Here is a 26,280-nt window from a genome sequence, read left to right on the forward strand (position 1 = left end):
AGTTGTGAAAGTTTTGAAGGTTTATGTAAAGATGATAAGTGAATGAAACCGAAGAAAAGTTACCTGATTTACTGCTGATTTGAACCGGTCGTAGCCTGCAGCTGGTCCCCGTTGGGACCCCCTTCACCTTGCATAGAAACTTCTATGAACATGCCTGAGAACTTGCAAGGCAACCACAAACTTGTGGCCTGTAAATAAATGTTTGCTGCAGCTTCCACCGTTACCGCCTCCGGAGAGGCAGATTGGAGGAAGGGCCTGCAGTGGAGTAGGCTGGGGCCCACCCACCACAGGAACCGGTGGCAATCCTCTGGGGGTTTCAGGGGTTCCCCATGGACGTGGGTCCCCTGGAAAGGACAGAACCCGCTCGGGCAATTTGTGCAGGACTGGGGTCAAGGGGTGCTGCCTGTTGCTTAGGGGCAGCATCAGGGCCAGGTTGCTTGGGTGGGAGAGAGCGGAAGCCGTAACCGTTTACCGTTGCAACGTTTAAGTAAGAGTACCTCCCGATGTGGGAAGATGTTATTATACTTGTATGTCTGTTACCGTTTTCTATATTTTTATATTTTCCAGTTGGTGAAAATAAAACCAGTGATGGACGGGCAGCCCGAGGACGGTCTGCATTTTGCTAAGGGGGAATGTGTCACCCTGGACAAGCCAGGGGCCACAGAGCACAACACCTACACACCCCACACTCCCTGCAGGCACATCAAGGTCAGACACAAAACCCTTGTTGCCTTCCTCCAGGGGCTGATGTTCACACCAGGGGGTGGGCCAGGCGGTTGGTCCCGTCCACCGAGGAGTTCACAGTCCTGGAGGCGGGAAAATAGTGGAGTTAAGCTAGGGAAGTGAAAGTGGAAGGAGTAAAAGTGAAGTGGAGTAGAGTAACTGACTGAGAGCGTCCGGGTGTGTGCCCCGGACAGAGACAGCAAGGTTAGCAGACGGCGGTGACCGTCTGCAGGAGTGGCCTATCGGAGTTGCCGTAAGGACCGTGGACGGGCGGTGGCCCGGCGGTACCGGACCGGTACACAAGGAGAAGCCAGCACCATTGGCAGGGGCCTTTCGGACCCCGGCAAGGCTTGGAGTCACCATGAATTTGCCAAATCCGTCAGTGAAGGGGACCTCCGGGTTTCCAAACAACTAAGTCCCGATTGAAGGCAACAGTCCAACCGTATGAGAGAGACACCGCCACCGCCAAGGCACCAGTTTCTCAGGGCCAGCGCCTGCGGGCAAAGAGGGGCTCCTCCGGCCCATATCCAAGTCGGGGAGCGGGTTACCGGTGGGAACCCATTGGAACCAACAGAAGTACTAGGTGCAGGGAAAGAGACAGTCACCGTTAACTACCGGGGAAAAGCAACAGCAGCCGTCCATGGGAACAGTCTTTCCAGCCGTGTGTTTTACCAAGAACTGTGTCATCGTCTCAGGCTGAGTGAGTACCACCGTGCCGTGCGGCACAGTGCTGCCCCCGCGACCCTGCACCTCACCAGGCCCCGCAACCGGCCTGCCATCACCTATCCTCCACCCCATCACTGGGCCCCGGGACAACCAACCCCTACCCACGGAGGGGAGAACTAACAACTCAGCTGCTCCCTGTCACCGCTCCTGGGATCCCCATACAGAGCAGCGGTGGTGTTACCAAAAATCGCCACAACCGTGGGTGACGTCACGGACAATAACCAAATCCCCACCACCAATCCACCCCTTTCACTCACGGGCGAGGAGCGCCGCTCGAGTCCCTGGGATCCGGCACACCGCTCGAGCCACCACCGAGCAGCGGCAGCCACAGCAGCCGCCGGACCCGAGCAGTGGAAGAGCGCGGAGTCCCCTCCTCCGCCCGCGACACTAACTTTTTCTGGATGAAGCAGCATCTCGTGAAGCACGTGCAGGTTGTCAGCTGCCCAAATATGGGTGTTTTCTGAATTGACGTAGCCACATACTGTATATGAAACCAGGCTTCATCAGTGTACCACGGATAGTGTAATATGTTTTCTTTTTCAGCAATGAATATCTGGAACAAGTGACAATAATTAATTATTTTCTTTTGATGAGGCCTTTTCTATTCCTGTATGATAGTGACTCACTATGTGCAAACATGACCTTTCTTGGCCGCTCGTTGACATGTGAAATATAACATGCCTGTCTCCTAGGAAAGCCTGTGCAATGACTTATATGGAGATGCCAGAATTCGCTGTGTCACATCTTTAATAATTTCCTCAGATATTTTAGGATGTCCGCCATTATGCCTATCCAGTAATGTTTCTGTGTGTTTTAGCTTATTCACCACTAACAGTATCCCTGGTTTGGATGCCATATTTTCACCTCCAAGCTTCTTTAGAAACTCACTTTGGCACCTATTTAAGGACTCAATTTTTCAACAAGTTCTCACAATGAAAACACGCTCCTCCAAACTGTTACTGTACATTGTTAACAAATGAAGAAGGAATTCGGCAGCAGTGAAATGCAAGCTGCTCACATAAAACCACCAATGCGCATAAAGGCGTGAAAGTCTATCTCGTAGGGGAGATAACTGGTGGGGCGACAAGTAGTCTCACATTCGCTGTAGTGGGTGGTGACATATGGAGCCTGAAAGTCAAAAGTACAAAATATTGTTACCCTTCTGCTAGTCCAAATCTCAATACTGACTACCATCTGTTTTAGAAGTTCCACAAAATTTTAATGTGTAAAGGAACAAGTAAACCACCTTGTATTTTGTAGCCAAAACATTAGTGACAGGATGGGTCTGTCTACAGAGTTCACTGAAGTACTGGAGTTGGATGAATTATTTTGCTATAAGTCAGTGAATTATTTTTTTTCTGTTCTACATTTTACAACTGTCAGGGTTTTTGAAAAGTGAAAGCATGTAGGAACCAAAGCAGCTCTGCTTCAAAGTAGCAGAGCGCATAAAGTTACACACCAGGGTCGCCAAATGCCTAAAAGTCACCAACCCTCTGCTGACTCAATAACTAAAAGGTTCCGCTACAGCACTAACATGATCACAAAAACTTTGAGGTGTGAGCTTCATTGCATAGGTTTTCATGGCCAAGAAGATGTATGCAAGCTTAGTCTAAATGAAAGGCGTCAAGTGGAGTGATACAAAGCACGCCATAGGTGGACTGTGGAGCAGCAAAAATATTTTCTGTGGAGTGATGAATCATGCTTTTCTATCTGGCATCTGATGGATACATTTGGGTTTGGGGAATGCAAGGAGAACATTACCTTCTTGACTGCATTGTGCTAACTATAAAGTTTGATGGAGGAGGGATAATGTTATGAAGCTGTTTTCCAACTGTTGGCTGAGACCCCTTTTGTTCCAGTGATGGGAAATTTGTGCTCAATGCTTCAGCATAAAAAGATATTTTGTAAAATTGCATGTCTCCAACTTTGTGGGAACAGTTTGTTGAAGGCCCTTTCCAGTTCCAGCATGACTGTGTCTTAGTGAACAATGAAAGGTCCATAAAAGCATGGTGGGGTGATTTTGATGTGGAAGAGCTTTACTGGACATAGAGCCCTGACTTCAAATCCATCACATAGCAATGGGATTAATGTGTGTGTGTGTGTGTGTGTGTGTGTGTGTGTGTGTGTGTGTGTGTGTGGGTGTGTGAGGGTGTGTGAATGTCTGTGTATTTATGCATCTTGTCCTCAAGTTTATTTTGCTATTGCTACTTCTTTCAACTTCTACATCATTTATGTCCTTTGCTGATGAAGTTTTTTTGTTTATTTTTTAAAGCTTATAAAGGAGAATACATCATTACATGTTTTATTGTGATGAACTACTTTAATTATTCAACTGATTGCATTTCTAGCTGAAGCAATGTACTAAACTGATTTAAATTGTACTTTGTTTTAGATTGTCAAGAATTTCAAGTTCACTCAAAAATATAATAAAAATAAAATTAATAATAATGCTGGTAGTTGGTATCTATCTACAAGCAATATATAATAAGATCTTCAAGAAGCCATTTCTTAAAGAGGACTTGTGACCAGTAGTGATGAGCGAATAGTAACTATTCAAGTTCAGATAATGCTTACTGAATACCGAGTACTATTCCAATAGATACAAAGAAAGTGCAACCAGCTCACCCAATTCTGAAGGAAACCACATTCATGGGCTGATGCATGGATAGAGTTCAAGTGAGCCAGAGTGTTAACGCAGAAAACAGGGAGGAAAATGCAGCATCCAAGTCCAAATCCGAATTTAAAAAATCACCATTTATTGACTATGCATTAAAAATATTTCCATCGGCTTAAAAACAAGAATACATGGTTTACCAACATGCATTCTTGTTTTTAAGCCCATAGAAATATTTTGAATGCATATTCAATAAATGGAGATTTTTTAATTCCGATTTGGACTTGGATGCTGGATTTTCCTCCCTGTTTTCTGCGAGTACTATTCCAGTATTCGTCACGACAAGAAAAATGCTCCATCGCTCATTGACTTGCATTAGGTTCGTTTTTTGTGACAAATACCGGACTAGTTCTTTGGGATTCGTTATGAATAATCCGAACACGAATAGTTACTACATGCCCATCAATAGACACTAAGTCTAATGTGGCCACTTTTTTTATGCTGTTCCCCAAAGTATTCAGTTTTGTTTTGTTCCCTTTTTACTTCTTAATATTTTCATCATATGGTTCTAGAGATATAGTCCCTTTTATTTAGTTTGCTCAATCAACTAATTTTTATGGTCTTTACCAAGATGGCGTTGGACACACTGTAATTAACCCTAAACAAACACGCCTGACAATCCTGTGGTAATGCCCCTTTGGCAAAGACCATAAAATTTGCTTATTGGGTACAGTAACTAAAAAGGCTCATAGCTCTGAAACCATAGGGTGGATTAAAAAAAAAATTCAGGGGAGCAGCAGAGATGAAATACGGCACTTTTGACCTCTTTGGAAACATTTTGGTTTGATTTTAAACTGATAAAGTGTTAATGGAAAGACTCCCCACTGGCTTCTCCCTACCTGGTGTAGCTTGATTGACATTTCTCTCCTTATGCACAAATGGAGACTTGTTAATCAAGCCACAAAAAATGACAAGACTGTCAATCAAGTGCAGAAGCCAGACTCTTTTTCTCATTTCTGATTCACTTTCATTCAGCGTTTTCTATAAAACATTGCGCAGAATAAAGTATTGTTTTTTGTAACTACGGAACCTGTATTTGTTTCATGCTGCCCTTGGTTGTGACAAGTTCCCTTTGTAAATTACAAATCTGCAATGAGAAACCATTAATCATAAAGCAGATGTGAGTATATTGCAGTCTTCATATGTCTCTATCATTTTGTGCTACGGTAATACATTTACCATATGAGTCATGTTCATGGATGGCATCACAATATGGTTTGCAGTCAATCGGAAATATAGTTGTCCCTTTCTGTACATTATAATGGGAAAAAATTAGCATAGTACGTAGATAACAAGTTTATATTTTATCTTTCCCTCCCCTAATAGAAAAATTGAACATTTAGACAGATAATCCAGTGGGCTTCCCGGTTGCCCACCGGGCCAGGCAATTTGTCCGGCTCGCCGGTCGATTCCACTCGCTTCTCTTTTTCCTGCAGGCTTTTTTTTCCTTTACTGCATCACTCTCTGTTCTTTTCTTTCTCCAGGCCGGGGTACAGGAGAAATCTTCACTGCCTCCAGCCACTTTTTCTGGGGTGTGGTTTGAAGGTTAAACTGCACCCGTCTTTCTTGCTTGCTTCCCGCCCGCTGCATCTTCTCTTGAAGCTGCGGGTGGTTCTCCCTCCAGGGCACACCCCTCTGGACTGACCGACAACCACAATCTCCAGGGTGTGGACCACAATTTTCGTGCCACTGCTCGTAGCTCCAGCCATGCCAGGCCCGTCGCCTTCTAGTGATGACCACCGCCATCTTCATTTCCTCTCAGCTACATACACAGTTAGGGTTACTCCAAATTCAGACTTCCGTGTGGGCAGGTACAAGGCACGGGAGTCCATCCAGCCGACTACACCAAATGTGGTTGTTGACACAGGGCAAGCAGCAGTGTAGTAGTTGTAGCAGCAGGGGGACAACAGGTCACAGCACAACCTGCTGTTAACCCCTCACCTCCCCGTCGCCTCACCACCCACAGGACAGACTCCGCCACAGTCTCTGGGGACTTTACATTCTTTCATTAAGAAATCTTCAGATAATAAAGTCCAGTCTAAGTGTTTTTCACAAACAGTTCAACTTTATGTCTGGCACACCTTCTCCTCTCCACTCAACACCATTGCAGCCATCGGTCCTCTGGCCCCAGGGCACTTCGTATTCCGTCTAAGGCTCTTCCTTTCCCTCACTCCTCTTCATAGTCACTCGGGGTCTGCTTCACTGCAGAGGTCTCCCCTAGATGACAGGCCATCCAGCCATACCCTCCTCACTCTCCAGGCTGGCGCACTGACCTTATCCAGAGGGTGAGGGTCTTCTTCTGTTTCTACCAGCAGGCACTGTGGCTAAGCCCCCGACTGACGGGCTAAACCCCTCTCTATGGGGTATGTGGTTCCGCCATCCATTCCAGGATCTGTGCGCCGCAGCCGCAGAGGTAACCCTTAGGGCCCAGGGACATCCTTTCTACATCTTGTCAGGCCCAGAGAGCTCTCTCTTACCTCTACTTTCTCCCTTATATATCTAATCCCAATCCTCTTGCCTACCCAGGTGCTAGGGCCTTTACAGAACAACACTGCCACCTGGTGGCGAAATCACATAAACAAGGCAATTTTAATAAATACAGAAGACAGTGGTGTGCCGGGTACGAATGCAGGGGTGGGCCTAACTCTCAACCCCCCTACAAAGAGTTCTCTCATCTCATCAGTCCATAAAACCTTTGAAAAATCTGTCTTCAGATATTTCTTGGCCCATTCTTGATGTTTCACCTTCTGTGTCTTTTTTTTTCCAATAGTTTTTGATACCCTGTTGACTATTCTCAACAAAAGATTCTGTAATAATACCCCAATATCTTAGCTATTTTAAAAGTACCAAATCCCTCTGTAAGGCTTATGAACATTTTTGGCTTTTCAAAGTCCGATAAATCTCTTTTTCTGGCCCATTTTACTTGAAGATAACAAGATGCCTAATAATTCAGTATCTTTTGAAAAATGGTGATGATATCCTTAGGCAACACCCTCCCTCATTGTACAAATACACATCACATGTTATTTTTCATGCAATAAGCATTCAAGTTTATAGAGTGTAGTTTGGTGTTGAAAATTGCATAAAATATGTTCAAAATACTCACTGGTCTAAAAATTGTGCACACAGTGTATACTTCAAGCACATTTAGTTTATAGTTTGGTATTAGTATATAGTTTGTAAGGTTAAACAGAAAATACACACACCTTTAACACTTCTCGCCCTCTTCACTAGGGATGGTCTTCGTCAGGAGTGTACAACCAATACCCTGGTTTTCTGACTGTCTATTGTTTTGAACGACACCAATCATTTTACCTATGTATGGGAAAGTGGGAAAATGATTCCTAGTGCTGCGAAATTATGAAAAAAAAAAAATTCTGCCTTTTTTTGTGGTTTCATATTTACAACATTAACGATTCAGTAAAACTAATGTGGTTTCCACGTCACTACAATTACGTTAATACCAAACATGTAATGTGTTTTAACTATTTCAATGGCTTAAAAACATTTCTGAACTTAAAAAAAAAGTTTTATTTATGCCATTCCTTATTTTTCTCTGAATAGAGCTGTTTAAGACCTTGTTTTTTGCATGATGAGTTAGTGAAATTAGTTATATTATTTTGGGGTTAATGCTATGCATTTAATTGCATTTTTTGTTGGAGGTTCAGCAACAAAATAATTGCAATTTCTTTTATTTTCATGACATTTACAGAGTAAACAATTTTACATTTCATCAGACTTGTGGAAGTAGGGATACCAAATACAGCAGGTGAAATAAATATTAAACCAGTCACCTATTTTCTATGTAAATATTCTGTGTTTCTAAAGATGCTATTGACATTAATTTCTCACCACATGTCAGTAACAACCCATCCAATATACACAGTGGAAAATAAAAATCAAGCCATATATGCTTGCATTGCTCAGCTGTGATTTTGGCCAATTCTTCAAAACAAACACTCTTTAAATCCTGAAGGTTCTGTTGGCTCCTTCTATGAACCCTCAGCATCTGTTCCTTCCATACATTTTCTATTAGATTAAGGTCAGGTGATTAGCTGCACCATTATAGCAGCTTTATTTTCTTTCTGTGAAAACATTTAAGAGTTCCTTTGGCTGTGTGTTTGGGATAATTGTTTTGCTGAAATGTCCATCCTCGTTTTATCTTCATCATTCTGGTAGATGGCATCAGATTTTTATCAAAAATGTCTCTGTACATTTGTCGATTCATCCTTCCTTCAGCTATATGAAGTTTGCCAGAGCCATATGCTGAAAAACAGCCCATGATGTCCCCACCTACAAACTTTACTGTTGGTATGGTGTTAAAGGCCTCCAAACATGGTGTGTATTATGGCATCATAAGAGTTCAATTTTGGACTAATCTGACCATTCTGCATTCTTCCAGTATTTTCCACTCTTGTTTAAATGTTGTTGAGCAAACTTCAAAAATGATTGAAGATGCTTTTTGTTCAGCAATGTAATCTTGTGGGGAGAACGTGTATACCGATCATGGATGTTGAGTGCATTACTTATTGTTTTCTTTGAGCCTACTGATTCCAGGTCTTTCTGTAGCTACCCCAGGTTGTCCTTGGCTCTTGGACAACTCTCCCGATAATTCTTTTCACTCCTCTATCTCAAAACTTGCAGGCAGCACCTGATTGTGGCCGGTTTATGATGAACTGGTGTTCTTTCCACTTCTGGATTATGGCCTCAACAGTGCTTACTGAAACCTTCCGTAGTTTAGAAATTTTGTAACAATACCTTCAGCATGTTTTGCGACAATAAGGTTGTGAAGGTCTTGAGACAGCTCTCTGGTTTTACCAGTCATTAGATGTTTCTTGTTTGGCATCTTAATAATAAGACACCTTTTTATAGGCCATTAGTTGAACCAGCTGATATTATTTTTCACTTAGTGTCAGGATTGCCTTCTAATTACTGATAGATTTCAGCTGGTGCATTGACTTTCCATAGCTTTTTGCACCTCTCTTCATATGTTCAATACTTTTCTTTATGTAATTTATTATTATTACACATAACTTAATTTATGGACAGCTATAGTTTGATTTCTCAGCCCGTGGTGATTGGATGAGTTGTAACTGACATCTGGTGAGAAATTCATATCAATAGCTTCTTTAGAAACATATTTACTGAGACAATTGGAGACATGTTCCATACTTATTTCGCTTGCTGTATGTATGATGTATGTATGTGTGTATATATATATATATATATATATATATATATATATTGTTTTACATTTATTTATTGTACACTTAGTAGAATGAGGTGAACTAAATGTTTAAATTTTTAATTTATTTATATTTAAAAAGAAAAAAAAACTTCAGCAAGCCCCCATTTTATGGTATTTGTCATGGAAATAATCATAAGTCCATGAGTTAGCTCTCTGAAGGGACATACATCCATTCACCCTTATGCCTGCTTTACACGCTTCAATAAATCTTTCAATCCGTTGTCGGGGTCAAGTTGTAAGTAACGCACATCCTGCATCGTTCGTGACGTATTTGCGTGTGACACCTACGTGCAATCAAGATTGAATGAAAATACGGTGATCGCACACTCATCGTTTATTCCTCATACATTGGACGTTTTGTTGTATGAACCTAGTCAATTGAAACGTGTGACATCCCTCATACGATTGTGATGCCTGAGGCTATGTGCGCAGGTGTGCGCTCTGCACCGCAGATTAAAAAAGGTCAGCTTCAGAGCGCAGCTGAAAAGCTGCGTTCTGAAGCGCCTCACAATGTCTGTCATTCACTAATCTCTGTCAGTCGGTCACTATCTCTGTCCCTCTCTCTCTGTCCATGTCAGGCTATCCCTCTTACCCCCTCTCTGATACTAACCGATCCCCGATCACCGGCGCGGCGCTGCACGGCTTTCTCACTGCTCCGGCGGCTTTTACTATTTTGAAAAAGCCGGCCGCTCATTAAACAATCTCGTATTCCCTGCTTTCTCCGCCCACCAGCGCTTATGATTGGTTGCAGTGAGACACGCCCCCACGCTGAGTGACAGGTGTCTCACTGCACCCAATCACAGCAGCCGGTGGGCGTGTCTATACTGTGCAGTGAAATAAATAATTAAATAATTTAAAAAAACGGCGTGCGGTCCCCCCCAAATTTTAAAACCAGCCAGATAAAGCCATACGGCTGAAGGCTGGTATTCTCAGGATGGGGAGCTCCACATTATGGGGAGCCCCCCAGCCTAACAATATCAGTCAGCAGCCGCCCAGAATTGCCGCATACATTGGATGCGACAGATCTGGGACTGTACCCGGCTCTTCCCGATTTGCCCTGGTGCGTTGGCAAATCGGGGTAATAAGGAGTTATTGGCAGCCCATAGCTGCCAATAAGTCCTAGATTAATCATGTCAGGCGTCTCCCCGAGATGCCTTCCATGATTAATCTGTAAGTGACAGTAAATAAACACACACACCCGAAAAAATCCTTCATTAGAAATAAAAAACACAAACATATACCCTGGTTCACCACTTTAATAAGCCCGAAAAAGCCCTCCATGTCTGGCGTAATTCAGGATGCTCCAGCATCGCTTCCAGCTCTGCTGCATGGAGGTGACCGGAGCTGCAGCAGACACCGCCGCTCCTGTCACCTCCACGCAGCAAATGAAGACAGCCGCGCGATCAGCTGAGCTGTCACTGAGGTTACCCACGGCCACCGCTGGATCCAGTGACAGCGGGTAACCTCAGTGACAGCTCAGCTGATCGCGCCGCTGTCTTCATTTGCTGCATGGAGGTGACAGGAGCGGCGTTGTCTGCTGCAGCTCCGGTCACCTCCATGCAGCAGAGCTGGAAGCGACGCTGGAGCATCCTGGATTACGCCGGACATGGAGGGCTTTTTCGGGCTTATTAAAGTGGTGAACCAGGGTATATGTTTGTGTTTTTTATTTCTAATAAAGGATTTTTTCGGGTGTGTGTGTTTATTTACTGTCACTTACAGATTAATCATGGAAGGCATCTCGGGGAGACGCCTGACATGATTAATCTAGGACTTATTGGCAGCTATGGGCTGCCAATAACTCCTTATTACCCCGATTTGCCAACGCACCAGGGCAAATCGGGAAGAGCCGGGTACAGTCCCAGAACTGTCGCATCTAATGTATGCGGCAATTCTGGGTGGCTGCTGACTGATATTGTTAGGCTGGGGGGCTCCCCATAACGTGGAGCTCCCCATCCTGAGAATACCACCAGCCTTCAGCCGTAAGGCTTTATCTGGCTGGTTTTAAAATTGGGGGGGACCGCACGCCGTTTTTTTTTAATTATTTAATTAATTATTTCACTGCACAGTATAAACACGCCCACCGGCTGCTGTGATTAGGTGCAGTGAGACACCTATCACTCAGCGTGGGGGCGTGTCTCACTACAGCCAATCATAAGTGCCGGTGGGCGGGGAAAGCAGGGAATACGAGATTGTTTAATGAGCGGACGGCTTTTTCAAAATAGTAAAAGCCGCCGGAGCAGTGAGAAAGCCGTGCAGCGCCGCATCGGGGATCGGTGAGTATATGAGAGAGGGCTGCTCAATTCAGTTACTCAGGAGTTTAGCGGTCACCGGTGAGTCCTTCACCTGTGACCGCTAATCAGGACGCGACACAGACAGAGCCGCAGCATGACAATGAAGTTGGGTGAAGTTAACCCGAGTTCATTCTGATCGTGCGGCTCTTTCTGTGTCTGCTGTCATCTGCCATTCAGCTCTGCTACATGTCTGTCTGTGTCTGCTGTCAGCGGCCATGTAGCAGAGCTGAATGGCAGATGACATAGTAAAAACGCATCCCTACACATTACACACGCGTGTCAAGTCAATAAATAAAAAAAAAAAGGGTGCCCAATGCATACGTCACAGAACAAATGATCTAAAGGATCGCACACAAAATTGATCAATTTAACATAGACTACTAACGCACGTGTGACAGCAAATGAACGACCTACGTGCAATCTCATAAGATCCCATATGCAACCTGGGCGTGTCACATCGCATACGAGATTGCACACCTAATTGTAAGGTGTAAAGCAGGCTTTACACACTGAAGACATGGGATCAGTTGTAAATAATGTGGTGAGAAAAATTAATTAAATTGAGAGCGGGCTCTTAATTAAGACTAGGACCCCCTGGTGTTCACATAATTACAGCTGGTAAGGGAGACTGGCAATCTTAATGTTGAGTACAAAAGATCTGCCTTCCTGCTATATCAATGTGCAGACATCAAAGGATCTTGTAAGACAGTTAGGTACCAGAGGAAAATTCTAAATATTGGGGTGTGCATAAGTCCAGCAGTTATGGAAGGTATATTTTTGGCACTGCGATCACGAGATAAAGGACATGAATATTTTGATATAACTTTGAGACATCTCTATCAGCCCCAAATTATTATTGGCCAGATAGGAAATGTGGCATGACAATTATCTATCTATGAACAGATAAATTCATGATGGGAAAGATGACAGTAATATTTTCCACCTGGGAACCGCAGCCAGTTGCCATCAACTGCCCTGTCATGTATCACCATAGGGGAGGTTTGTGGGTGTAGCATGGGTTAATATAAACAAATGCCAAATTATACTCTGTGTCAATGCCAGGAGGCAGGAGGATACACTGCTGTGTAGGGGCTTGCCCACATTTTCTTAAGAAGTACCTCCCTCCATAAATCTGAGCCAGCTGTAGTACGTTTCATTTATTTATCTCTTCTATTTTATCTAATTGTCCATATGTATTGTCCCTTTTATTAAAATCTTCTATATTTTTATAAACACTGACTAATCTTTTGGATTAAATATATCACATTAGCTTTATACCTTTTGCTCTATAACTTGCAACCCCAAAGTCAACCTTTCCTTGTAACGGGTGTTCAATCTACCTGCATAAACAATTGGAGGTGCCAGCCAACTTTCCTTGGGCTATTGCGGAGCTTGGCAATGACAGTACCGAAGCACTGCAACTGGTGATATATATAGCCTCATATCTAATTAGCGGTCAATAGCATAATTGTCTTGACGATAGGGGCAGCAGAGGGCTGGTTTATGCCGAACTGGTGGCAGCAGTGGGATGTCTATGTCGGGGGGGACTGTTCATGACAGTGTTTTCATGGCATTCTTGCAGAGTTTGTTGGGTGTGGACTACATGTTTGCTCTGTCTACAGTAGATCTTTAATAAAGTTAGTTTATTTCATTGAAAAAAACTTTCTGGCATTTTGCAGCTTTGGTTTACTTCTCATTGATTTCTATGGGTGAAAAAATGCTGCAAAAACACGAAAAAAAGTGACATGCTACAGACTGCAAAAATGAAGTAGTTGTCAAATACAGCCTAGAAAAAAACAAGCGTGTGCATGAGATTTCTGAAGTCTCATAGTGTTTCTGGTACTTTGAAAAGCAATTTTTAATTTGCATTAAAAAAAGCAGCTAAAAAAAAAGCTGCATGTGAACATAGCCTTAGTGAGACACCACTGCTGAGCTAACCCTTTCACTGTCTGCAAAAGGGTGCATTGACAGGCCATTGGCAGGGAAAGAGCAGGGGTTGGGAAGCCACTCACATTTAATTTTTCTACACTAATGACGATAAATCCATTAATAAAGTGATTTTCAAACTTTCCATTCATGGGAAAAATTATTATTTTTTATGAACGTTTACTTACCTTTTAACTGTTCCTCTTAGCCTGTTAGACCAATGTATTTATCTTTTCTAAATATACAGATGATATTTATAGTGATAGTGTTGTAGCTGCAGTGATTTTACTTATATAAGGGGTAAATTCAAGGGAATTTTATAGAATTTTATACATTTTATAGAATGGACGTAATTTTAAAAAAGATACAAATAAAAACATATTAGTGCGAGTGGGCTGTTTTTCTCTTTTTCTGGTATTTTGAAAGTATTTTGGTAGAAGACTAATATATATATAACGAATGCTCTCCATAACACAGCTGTGTCTCACAAAATATATACAGTATATATACATATATAGTTTATGTTCTGGAAGAAGCCCAAAGGGCATAACCCTTGGTCTGATGGAATTCCACAGGATTTTAATTTTGGTTTATTAAAGGTGCATTTTCTCACTTTCTGAGTGTCGCAGGCGGGGAGGGCGCTGCGCTCACCACGCTCGGGCTCGAGCATTGGGCCGGATCCGGGGACTTGAGTGGCGCTCCTCGCCCGTGAGTGAAAGGGGAGTAGTTTGGTTTGGGGATTTGGTCCGTGACGCCACCCACGGGTTGTGGTGAGGTTGGGCACCACCGCTGCTGTTGACGGGGATCCCGGGAGCATTGTTAGAGAGCAGCTGAGATGTTTTCCAAAGGGGCGCTTGGACTGCGCAGCGCGGTGCCGGACGGCACGGTAGTACTCACCCAGCCACAAATGGATGCAAGTCTCTGGTAAAACAAATGGCTGGATGGACGGGTCCCGCAGCCGGCTGCTGTGGTTTCTCCCGGACGGTTGGTGGTGGCTGCCTTTCCCTGCACCTTTTGTGTATCTTCGGTCCCGATGGCTTCCCACCGGTAACCCGCTCCCCAGCGTGGATATGCGCCGGAGGAGCCCTTTTGCCCGCAGGCTCTGGCCCTGGGAACTCTAGCTGTGGCGGTAGCTGTATTTCCCTTCTGCTGTTTGGACGATTGCCTTCAATCAGGTCTTGGCTATTTGGAAACCCCTGGGGTTCCGGTCACTAACGGATTTGACCTGTTTAACGGCGACTCCAAGCCTGGTTGGGGTCCGCAGGCCCTGCCGGTTTGGGCTGGCTTCACTTCGCTCCCTGGTTCGGTACCGGCGGGCCACCGCCCGTCCCTGGTCCTACGGTTCCGCGTTGATCGGCCTCTCCTGCAGACGGCCACCACCATCTGCCAAGCTTGCTCTCGTACCCGGACACGGTCAGTTTTGCTCCTCTACTACCATTTCACTCCTCACTCTTTCCCTTCCCTCACTTCACTGACTGCCTTCCTTTTCCCGCCTCCAGGACTGTGAACTCCTCAGTGGGTGGGACCAACCGTCTGGCTCCACCCCACCTGGTGTGGACATCAGCCCTTGGAGGGAGGCAACAAGGATTTGTGTCTGACTGATGTGCCTATCTCGGGGTGGGGGGTGTTGTGTTGTAGTACCTGTAACAACCTGGCTAGTCCAGGGCACGACATTCCCCTTTGGTTAAATGCAGACCGTCCGCGGGCTGCCCGTCCATCACCGGTTTTATTTTTTTTATTTTTAAAACTGCAAAAATATAAAAACATGTGTGAAAACATTCAACAAAGCATTCTTTTTATGAACTTCCCTTAACGGGAGGCACAGTACTTTAAAGTTACAAACGGTAGACATTTTTATTAAAACGGTCAGCTTCCGCTCTCCCACCCAAACAACCTGGCCCAAGAAGTGGGCAGCACCCCTTGACCCCAGTCCAGATCCAGGCCGCCCGAGCGGGAACGGGTACGGTGGCACGTACCCTACGGTCACTTCAGGGGACCCCACATCCATGGGGGACCCCTGACCCCCGGGGGAACGCCACCGGTTACGGTAGAGGCGGGCCTGGGCCATCTCTTTCCTCCAGGCCCATCCTCCAAATCAGCCTCTCCGGAGGCGGCAACGGAAACATGCCAACATATTTACATTTCCACTAGTTTGTGGTTGCCCTGCTAGTTCTCAGGCATGTCCATAAGCAGTTTCTTATGCACGGTACAAAGGGTCCCTAAGGGGACTACTTGCCGGCAACGGCCGGTTCAATCACAGTCGATAATCAGGTAACATCTTCGGTTGATTACTTTCATCATTCATTTACTTATTCACACACTCAACGTATCACACCCCTAAATGGTGGTTTCCCTGTACCTAAGCGGGGGTCGACCTAGGTTGGGACGTGTGAACCTACGGGGCCCAATGTCAGTGGTGACAGGCAATGGGGCAGAGGGAAAAACTTGTTCCTCTTCCCGTCTATCGTGTGGGGCAGGCGGAGACATAGGGGAGCTGGGTACAGGTGCATCCCTGGGCACTGGCTCATCGTCGACTACTTCCATCTCTTTTTCATCCACGGGTTGTGGGAACAGTATCACTGGAAGAATCACTGCGCCGTTCTGCGTAGGCCAATCTGCCGGGAAATCGCCCATCATGGTGTGGATTACCCCCTTTTCCTTCTCCCCAGCCGGTCTGGGGACCGGAGCTTCAGTCGCCACCCTCAATGGTGGTCGGCACCTCTTCAGGTGGTCCCTGGAAACCGTGGCCGAAGTCTTCCCCAGGTCACGACTGATCTGGTAGGCCTTTCCATTCTCCCATTCGGTGGGTTGTATAACATACGGGGTCTTCTCCCATTGATCATCCAGCTTATGGGTTCTTCTCTTTCGCTTCAGTACTACATCCCCAGGCTGGAAGGGACCTGCAGGCGCCTTCCTGTTGAAGCACTGCTCCTGCTGTCCCCGACTCCGGCACAAGTTCTTTTCTACGTATTCTTGGACCTGTCGGTACTGGGCCCTTCGCCGAGTGTCCCATCCAGCAGTCGAAGGGAGTGCTTCTGGGGCTTCCAAACCCATCTCTAGGTCCACTGGCAGCCGACTGGGCTGAGCTCTCATCAGGTATGACGATGTGCTTTTCGTAGAGCTGGGGGGATGTTGTTGTACATGTCGACCAGGTCAGGTAGCTTTTCTGGCCACAGGTTCCGCTCTTCTAGCGGTAATGTCTTGAGGAGACCCAGGACCAGGTGGTTCATCTTTTCACACATGCCATTGGTTTGGGCATGGTAAGGCGTGGTCCGAATTTTCTTGCATCCGTACAACTGGCAGAATTCTTGGAATACCTCTGCTTCAAAGACCGGACCCCGGTCGGTAAGCACCCTCTCGGGGTACTCATGCGGTCGACAGAAATAGGCCTGGAATGCTCTAGCGGCGGTACGGCCGGTCAGGTCCTTGAATGGGACAATCACCATGAATCTTGAATAGTGGTCTACAATGGTCAGAGCGTAGGTATACCCACTTCGGCTAGGGGTGAGCTTCACGTGGTCGAGGGCGACCAGCTCCAGCGGCTGATGCGTAATGATTGGGTGCAAAGGGGCCTTCTGGCTGGCCTCGTGTAATACTTATATATGTTCTGAGGATTTCGATAGCGTAGGGCAATGACAATCAGAGACGAGTTCTTGGTACAAGATATTTTATAATATGTAACCACGGTAGATACACAACGGAAAACACAGCGGTACAAATACACACAATACCTTCCCGAAACGGAGCGAAGGGAATTCCCGGGGCCACGCACCGGACTCCCCCAGGGAGACCACCAGAGCGAACCCCTATACAGGGACTGTCCGGCAATCACCCCGGAAGGCCTAAATGCGCAGCAGCCGGGACACAAGGGGCAAGCGGTAAAAGTCCAGGAGTGTCCGTACGGAATGAATGTCCAGAGTGGTTACGAACCAGAGAGAACCGGGCAGAGTGCTGACCGAAGATGGCAGACGGAATCCGGGCACAGCTTGAGAAACCGGGTAAGGTCCAGTGTCGGTCGGTCGGTAGTCTTTAGGAGGATCCAAAGGCAAACAGGATTAGCAGCAACAAAGCAGGAGCACACAGCAAGCAGTATACTCAGGCACTGGACTAGGCTTAGAGGCGTCCTTTTAAGCAGCTGGACAGGAAGTAGGGCAACAGAACAGTAAACTCCATGTTAACCGAGGGCAAGCTCATTCAAAAGAGAACTGGAAAACCTGGAAACCTGACACCTCGTCCCTTCTTTTCAGTGCACATGGACCACATTCTCGGCACCAGGCCTCCACAGACTCCCGGATTCCGCTCCAGTAGAATCGCTCCCTCAACAGCATCTCCAGCTTCTTCCACCCAAAGTGCCCGCCACCGACATGGTATGCCTGCAGGACAGTGGGCACATTAGCCTGGGGAATCACCAGCTGGCGAACCTTCTCGTGGGTCTTCGGGTTAATCAATTCCCGATACAGCTTCCCCTGGTGAAGGTACAGCCGGGCTCATTCCCTCCACAGTTGTTGGGCCTCGACAGGGGCGGCAGGGTCTATTCCAGCGGAGCCCTGTTCCACCAGGGTCTTGACCAAGCGAACAGCAGGTGCCTGATTCTGGGCTTCTTGTCACCCTTGACTGGGCAGCGGATCTAGGTTCACCTGTTGTTGATGGACATGCAACTTCTCAGCCAGCGGCCGGTGAAACGCAGGCAACTCGATTTCTTCGAGGTCATCATCATCTGGCCCCTCTCCCGACAGATGGGGCATCTGGGAGAGTGCGTCAGCATTAGCTTTTGTACGGCCGGCCCGGTACTTGATGGTGAAGTCGTAATTAGCCAGCCTAGCCACCCACCGCTGCTCCAATGCACCCAGCTTAGCTGTATCCAGATGGGTTAGCGGGTTATTGTCTGTATAAGCGGTGAACTTGGCTGTCGCTAGGTAATGGCGGAATCGCTCGGTGATGGCCCACACCAGTGCTAAGAGCTCGAGCTTGAAAGAGCTGTAGTTCTCAGGGTTCCTTTCTGTAGGTCAGAGCTTCCGGCTAGCATAAGCGATCACCTTCTCTCTTCCGTCCTGGACCTGGGATAAGACTACTCCCAAGCCTACATTACTGGCATCGGTGTAGAGGATGAATGGGAGACTGTAGTTGGGGTACGCCAGGATTTCTTTCCCGGTCAAGGCCATCTTCAGCTGGCGGAAGGATTCTTCATGTTTTTTTCCCACGCCAACGGGGTTCCAGGGGGCCTACCACCCTTGGTCTGTCCCACGAGGAGGTCTTGCATGGGGGCGGCCATCTTCGTGTACCCCTTAATGAAGCGGCGGTAATAGCCCACCAGACCCAGGAACTGCCTCACCTCTCTCACCGTGGTCGGTCACAGCCAGTCCTGAATGGCAGTGATCTTTTTGGGATCTGGGGCGACGCCTTCCGCGCCCACCACATGTCCGAGGAACTGCACCCTGGGCTTCAATAGATGGCACTAGGAGGGCTTCAGTTTATTCCCGTACTTGGCAAGGGACGCGAACACCTCCGCCAGGTGCTCCAGGTGGGCTTCATACGTCTGTGAGTATACAATTACATTGTCCAGGTACAGCAAGACGGTCTCAAAATTCAGATGTCCCAGACAGCATTCCATCAGCCGTTGGAAGGTTCCAGGGGTGTTGCACAGCCCGAACGGCATGCTATTGAACTCACAGAGTCCCATGGGTGTAGCGAAGGCGGTCTTCTCACGGTCTTCGGGCGCCACGGCCACCTTCCAGTACCCACTGGTCAAGGGTAGAGAAGTAGTTAGCGGTTCTCAGCGCGGCCAAGGACTCTTCAATACGGGGCAGAGGATAGGCATCTTTATGCGTTATCTGGTTAATCTTCCGGTAATCCACACACATCCTCATGGTGCCATCCTTCTTTCTTACCAGCACCAGTGGGGTGGCCCAGGGACTGCAGCTATCCCGAATAACCCCCGCCTCCTTCATGTTCCTCAACATGTCTTTGGTGCATTGGTAGTGTGCAGGGGGAATAGGTCTGTATCTCTCTTTAATGGGGGGATGCTCACCGGTGGGGATATGGTGTTGGACCCCTTTAATCCACCCGAAGTCTAGTGAATGTTTGCTGAAAACCTGCTCGTACTCCTGTACCACTCTGTACACCCCTTCTTTGTGATGTGTGGGGGTGTCATCAGTGCCTACGTGTAACTCTTGACACCACTCATCTAACTGGGATGGGTGGTGACTGGCAGGAGGCGGTGAGATCGGGGGAACGGCCTCCTGGATGGTGTGGGGGTCTAGAGTAAGCAGCTTGGCGAGGGTAGTGTACCGGGGAAACCTAACCTTCCTCCTCCCCACAGTTTAACACCCTTACAGGCACTCTACCTTTCTTTACGTCTACCACCCCTCGGGCGGCCATTACTGTGGGCCAGTGTTCGGAGGGCATGGGCTCTACCATGGCTGGGTAATCTCGTCCCTGGGGACCTACCGCTGCCCTATACCAGAACATCATCTCGCTCCTGGGAGGCACAATCAAAGGGGCCGCATCCATCTCTCACTCCCCCAATCTCCCCTCTTGTTGAGTTCACTTGCTGCCGATACATCAAGGCCCGGATCTCACGCTGCACAGCCCTCTGTTGGCCTCCGGCTGCTGTGGCGGCCAGCTGCCGCAGTAGGGTCAACACCTCACTCATGCAGTGCTCCATCACATTAGTCCCTAGCACTACCTTCAGGTTATGATCGCTGGGTTCATTCATTATCACAATCATTCCCTGGTACTGCAGTTCAGCCCGTCCCACGGTCATGGCTACTTGTTTGTACCCCACTTAAGTCAAGGGGAGTCCGTCGGCTGCGACTATCGTCATGCTACCGTCTGGAGGGGCAAGTTCATCATTTCCCCAATACTGCTGATACAGTGTGTAAGGTATCGTGGTTACCTGGGATCCAGTGTCTAGGAGTGCCATCAGCGGGATGCCGTCCACTGCCAGAGGGATGATGGGCCATGCTCCAATGTACCGGTCCCGCCAGTCGGGGGGGGCCACTGGGTTCTACTCCGGAGGATTGGCTCTTGGCCCCAGGGGTTGTTCGTTTAACGGACACCGTCGGGAGTAGTGGCCGGGCTTGCTGCACCTGTAACAAATTGGAGGTCCATACCGTGAGTCATTGGCCCTTCTCCGCTGCATCCAGTGGACGTCCTCCGGGCTGTCGGCGAGCTACATCCTTTCGGAGACTGGAGTGCGGCGAGGATCTTGGCGAGGTCTCCATCCATGTGACGGACCTGGGCAGCCAGCTCCTCCATCATTCCGCCAGGGGTTGCAGGCGCCGAGGGAGCTGGGAGAGAAGGGGCTACCACGATGGGAGCCGTCTCAGCTGGTCATGGGGCCGCTTCCGGGACGTTGGATGCTGGGGGTTGCAGAGCTTTGATGGCCCGTTCCTTCAGCATGGCAAAGTCCACATTATGGTGTTCTAGGGCCCACAGCCGCAGCTGCTTGCTGTCCTCCGGGGATCCCATCCCCTGCACGAACTGTTCGACTAGCATTTTGTTGCTGTCTGCATCACTAAGGGCATCCACCCGCTATAGTGTGCGGAGGGAAGTTTGAAGGCGCAAGGCATAGTCTCTAATACTGTCTGCAGGCCGCTGTCTGCATTGATAAAAATGCATCCGCAGCTCGGCTTCGGTGCGGGTCTCGAAGGCAATCTGTAGCTTTTCAAAGATGGTGGCCACAGAGGACCGGTCCCCCTCGGTCCAGGTCTCCATCTCCTGCTCAGCCGCGCCGGTTAGCTGCCCCAGCACTACCGCTGCACGTTGCTTATCGGTCAGGGGATATAGTTCTAGGACCGGGTTAAACTTCTTCCGGAATACCTGCCAAGCGTCAGGTTTCCCGTCGTACTGCGGCAGCCAGGTAGCTCTGGGCACATAAGGCAAGGAGAACGGCATCACCTGGGCAATGGCGGGGGCCTCTGCCTCCCCTGCTCGTGCGGCCGGAGCAAGGCCTGGCCCATTCTCATTCACGGGCGCCGCTGCGGTTGCGACCGCCGCTCCTCCAGCGGCCTCGTCGGGTGCAGACATCTTGTTTCCGCCCCCCCTTGGTCTTTTCTCAGCACCTCCTCTTCAGGGGCGGAGCTTCGGTGTTCGCTCCTCCACTGCTCGAGAAGATGCTTGAGCGGGAAAATCTTCGCGCCCAAGATGGCAGCTTCTGAAATTTTTCATCCAGACACCGCCGGCGGGACACAAGGCGCACCTCTACCAGCCGGTAGAACGGTAAGATCCTGTTCGTGATGCCAAGTTGTCGCGGGCGGGGAGGGCGCTGCACTCACCACGCTTGGGTTTGGAGCTGCTGCTGCTGCTCGGTGGCTCGAGCATTGGGCCGGATCCGGGGACTCGAGCGGCGCTCCTCGCCCGTGAGTGAAAGGGGAGTAGTTTGGTTTGGGGATTTGGTCCGTGACGCCACCCACGGGTTGTGGTGAGGTGGGCACCACCGCTGCTGTTGACGGGGATCCCGGGAGTGTTGTTAGGGAGCAGCTGAGATGTTTTCCCCCTCCGTTGGTAGGGGGGTTGGTGGTCCCTGGGCCCGGTTGAGGTGACAGGGAGGCAGGGCTGGCAAGGTGCAGGGGGGCGCTTGGACTGCGCAGCGCAGTGCCGGACGGCACGGTAGTACTCACTCAGCCACAAATGGATGCAAGTCTCTGGTAAAACAAACGGCTGGATGGACGGGTCCCGCAGCCGGCTGCTGTGGTTTCTCCCGGACGGTTGGTGGTGACTGCCTTTCCCTGCACCTTTTGTGTATCTTCGGTCCTGATGGCTTCCCACCGGTAACCCGCTCCCCAGCGTGGATATGCGCCGGAGGAGCCCTTTTTCCCGCAGGCTCTGGCCCTGGGAACTCTAGCTGTGGCGGTAGCTGTATTTCCCTTCTGCTGTTTGGACGGTTGCCTTCAATCAGGTCTTGGCTGTTTGGAAACCCCTGGGGTTCCGGTCACTAACGGATTTGACCTGTTTAACTGCGACTCCAAGCCTGGTCGGGGTCCGCAGGCCCTGCCGGTTTGTGCTGGCTTCACTTCGCTCCCCGGTTCGGTACCGGCGGGCCACCGCCCGTCCATGGTCCTACGGTTGCGCGTTGATCGGCCTCTCCTGCAGACGGCCACCACTGTCTGCCAAGCTTGCTCTCGGTGCCCGGGCCACGTACCCGGACACGGTCAGTTTTGCTCCTCTACTACCACTTTACTCCTCACTCTTTCCCTTCCCTCACTTCACTTACTGCCTTCCTTTTCCCGCCTCCAGGACTGTGAACTCCTCAGTGGGTGGGGCCAACCACCTGGCTCCACCCCACCTGGTGTGGACATCAGCCCCTGGAGGGAGGCAACAAGGATTTGTGTCTGACTGATGTACCTATCTCGGGGTGGGGGGGCTAGTCCAGGGCGCCACATGAGTATAAAAATAAAGCCTTGGTTTTACAGTTTTATACTATTCTTGGGAAATTTTGCTGATTTACAGAAGACATTTTTAACATTAACACTTGTTTCACAAAAATGGTTCAGTGTAACTAGGCTGCTGATCACCAGGTGAATGAGCCAAACACTCATTAATTTGGTGAAATGATCTTTTGTTCTGCACAAAAGGTCATCATCCTCATCAGCGCATCGTTTGGACCCACACTGCCAAGAACTGTGCAATCTATTACAGATTGTTCGGTGCACATAGTCTACCACGGTCTGCCTGTCTAAACTGGTCATTAAATGACTGTCAATCGGTAATTGTTTACTGATCGGTGATGGTTTAGAACCACCAGTCTGTGTAAAATTACATTTACACTGTGTTTTGCTAAATCATCGTTTATTGTGTGGAATAATGAATAAACCCTGAACAGTATGGACTGATCTCTTTACCTGATATCTCCCCCATCCCATAGCCATTCCAAGACAATTAGCCCCATAATGACCACTAATATGCCTGAGATATAAGAGAGCAGCCCTGGTGGGTGAAAATGTAGAAGCTCTCAGCTATACACTATAGCTGGCACCCTACTGCATCAGCCATGATTGGTGTTGGCATGGCCCATAGCCATTAAACCACCTAGATGCTGCATCTAGTGATAATAGCATCTTAATGGTTAACAGAGCATGAGGTCTACCTCTTTAAAAACCATCAACACCCTGAGATAGCAATTGTGTGGTCCTTATAGATGCCATGGCAATCCAAGGCCAAGTAACAGCTTCAGAGCCTGCCAACTATAGAGGCCTCTCCAGATGTTACCAACATTATATTGGTAAAAATGTAATTTTTCATTCACATCATTTCACTTTGCGTTAATTCCTGAAAAACACCTGAAGGGTTAAAAAAGTACCTAATAGCAGTTTTGAATATATTTGGGGGTACTGCTTTTAAAACTGTATCACTTTTTGGGGGGTTTACAATATAGGTGCCCCAACGTCATTTAAAAAGTGAATAGGTCCCTAAAAAATAAGTTTTTTGTAAATTTTTTGGAAAAAATAAATTGCTGCTAAACTTTTAAACATCTTAACAAAATAAACATTTGACAAATGGTGCTGATGTAAGGTAGACATAAGGTAAATGATATTTATTAACTGTTTTGTGTGGTACAATTATTTGCATTAAAGGTATAATCATTCAAAGTCTGAATGTTGCTAATTTAAAAAAAAAAAGTCAAATATTTGATGTTTTCATAAATGAAAAACAAATAATATAATTTACCACTATAATAAAGTGTAATGTGTCACAAAAAAACTATCTCAACATCACTGGAAATCTAGAAGAATTGCAGAGTTAGTCACACAAGTCAGATTTCAAAAGTTTGACTTGGTCAGTAAGGAGTTAACGAGGTTCGTGATTGGACCCTATTTGTATTCGTTTCGTATTGAGAGTTTTGACTGCAAATATTTTTATATTTTACTTAAACAGAGAATTTTATGAAGACTTTTTCCTCCAATGCCAAACCTGTTCCACTGCACATTTGACATTTAATGTGGTTTTCAGATTTTTTATTTGATTCTTACATTTTATACCTATATTTTATGTGAAAGATATAAATTTGTATAAGGTTTGACTGTGACTGAATGTTGCATGACTTTTTTTGCTTGTCTGTATAGATGTCCTTGAAGATTGGGACCAAAAACATTGGTCAAAAATAAACCAACAAAATATCATTTGTGTAACAATAGTAAATAAATGAACACGACTTGAAAATATTCCTTGTTCACTTTTATGGTGTTTTTTTTTTTAAAGTTATGAAATTTTTAATATCAATAATAACTTAGCATGCAAAACTTATTTTTCCCACCAAAGTGCCAGTGCTCCAATGAAAACCTAACAGGATCTATTTTAAGTCAATAGAAACATTTCAAAAGCATATTTTACGTCTTTGTTATGAAGACCTGGTACAAACCAAGAGCTGAATTTAGCTTAAAATCAATGCAAACCTGTTTGATGTATTTACAAAGCTATTTCACACTTTCCATACACTTACCAAAGTAATTATTGTTCATGTATCTTAACAGATGAATACAGGATCAAACCAGTTGAAGAAGTCAAGTACATGAAAAATGGAGAGGAGGAAGAGCAGAAAATTGTTCAAAAGAACCAAGAAAATTTGGTAGATATTTATTGATTGTCATCCACATTTACTGCTTGTTATCCATTAATCGTTATCCACCTGCATGATTCCTACTGGAGGCAAGATGATATTATATGTTAACTAGAGGCGTAGCTAAGGGTTTAGCTGGGGGGGGAACATTTGAGTGGGCTCCTAACCAAGTAACCTAATTGTGGGTACAGGGGAACCTCAGCAGATGGGAGCGCTGTTACTGTAAATAAATCTCTATACAAAAGCCTACACCGATATTAGATATATGGTGACCATAAAGAGGTAGACACCACTCCTGCAGAACATGTAAGAGATTTCAGTACAGTTACAGATAGTGACTTACAGAAGTGATTCATTCTGATAGAGTCCTTCACTTTTCCCGTCTTTTCCATCTGGCCCAGACCAACATGACATTTCTTCCAGCCACGTCTGCAGAAATCACAACAAAACAATCACTGATCACACGGGGAGACCAGCCTGAGTAAACACTGCTGGCAGCCAGTGAAGGCACTCAACACAGTGAAATCCTAGGTTCATTGCCCCCTGGGAAGTATTCAAATCAAAAAAGGTCCATGGAGCCTCTTTTAGGAGTCTCGACCGGAAAATAGCCAGATATCCCTTCCGGAAGGACCTAGCCGAGGAGTGGCTCTTTTTAGGAGATCACCATAACCACCATATTAAGTGGCCCTTTTAGTCAATATCCAGCTCTTGATGAGTTTAAAGATATGACAAGGGAAATGCCAAGGCCAGGTATCCATCCACAGAAAGCTGTTTTGGGGTATTGCCCCTCATCAGTGTGGAGTAGGATTCTGGCTAGGTCCTTCCCGGAGGGATATCTGGCTATTTTCCATGTTGAGACTCCTAATAGAGGCTCCACTGACCTTTTTTTATTTTAAATCATAAAAAAAACACATCTGACTTCTCACATTTCCAGCTCTGTCCCCATCTAATCCCAATCTGCACAAACTCCTCTTCCTGCTGATACCCAAATACTGAGCCACTGTGGCCATATGGGTCCCAATTATTGCACCTGATGTCTGGCACAAAAATAGTGCTCCTCTTACTGCCCCACATAATAATGCCCCCACTGTGCCCTACATTGTCATAATGCCTCTTTTGTGCCTTCTAGATGATG

The 26,280-nt window shown here is 46.9% G+C and overlaps 1 protein-coding gene across 1 annotated transcript in view; it reads left to right on the forward strand.

Moving 5' to 3' along the window:
* Nucleotides 1-26,280, forward strand: part of C8H1orf21 (chromosome 8 C1orf21 homolog) — a 284,086-nt gene that overhangs the window by 177,647 nt on the left and 80,159 nt on the right. The window contains exon 3 of the mRNA XM_075322018.1: nucleotides 25,060-25,154. Within this exon, the coding sequence (XP_075178133.1) occupies nucleotides 25,060-25,154 (95 nt within the window). The remainder of the gene's footprint in view (nucleotides 1-25,059; nucleotides 25,155-26,280) is intronic.

This window comes from Anomaloglossus baeobatrachus, chromosome 8 (genome assembly GCF_048569485.1).
Source record: "Anomaloglossus baeobatrachus isolate aAnoBae1 chromosome 8, aAnoBae1.hap1, whole genome shotgun sequence".
NCBI classification, from domain to species: Eukaryota; Metazoa; Chordata; class Amphibia; order Anura; family Aromobatidae; genus Anomaloglossus; species Anomaloglossus baeobatrachus.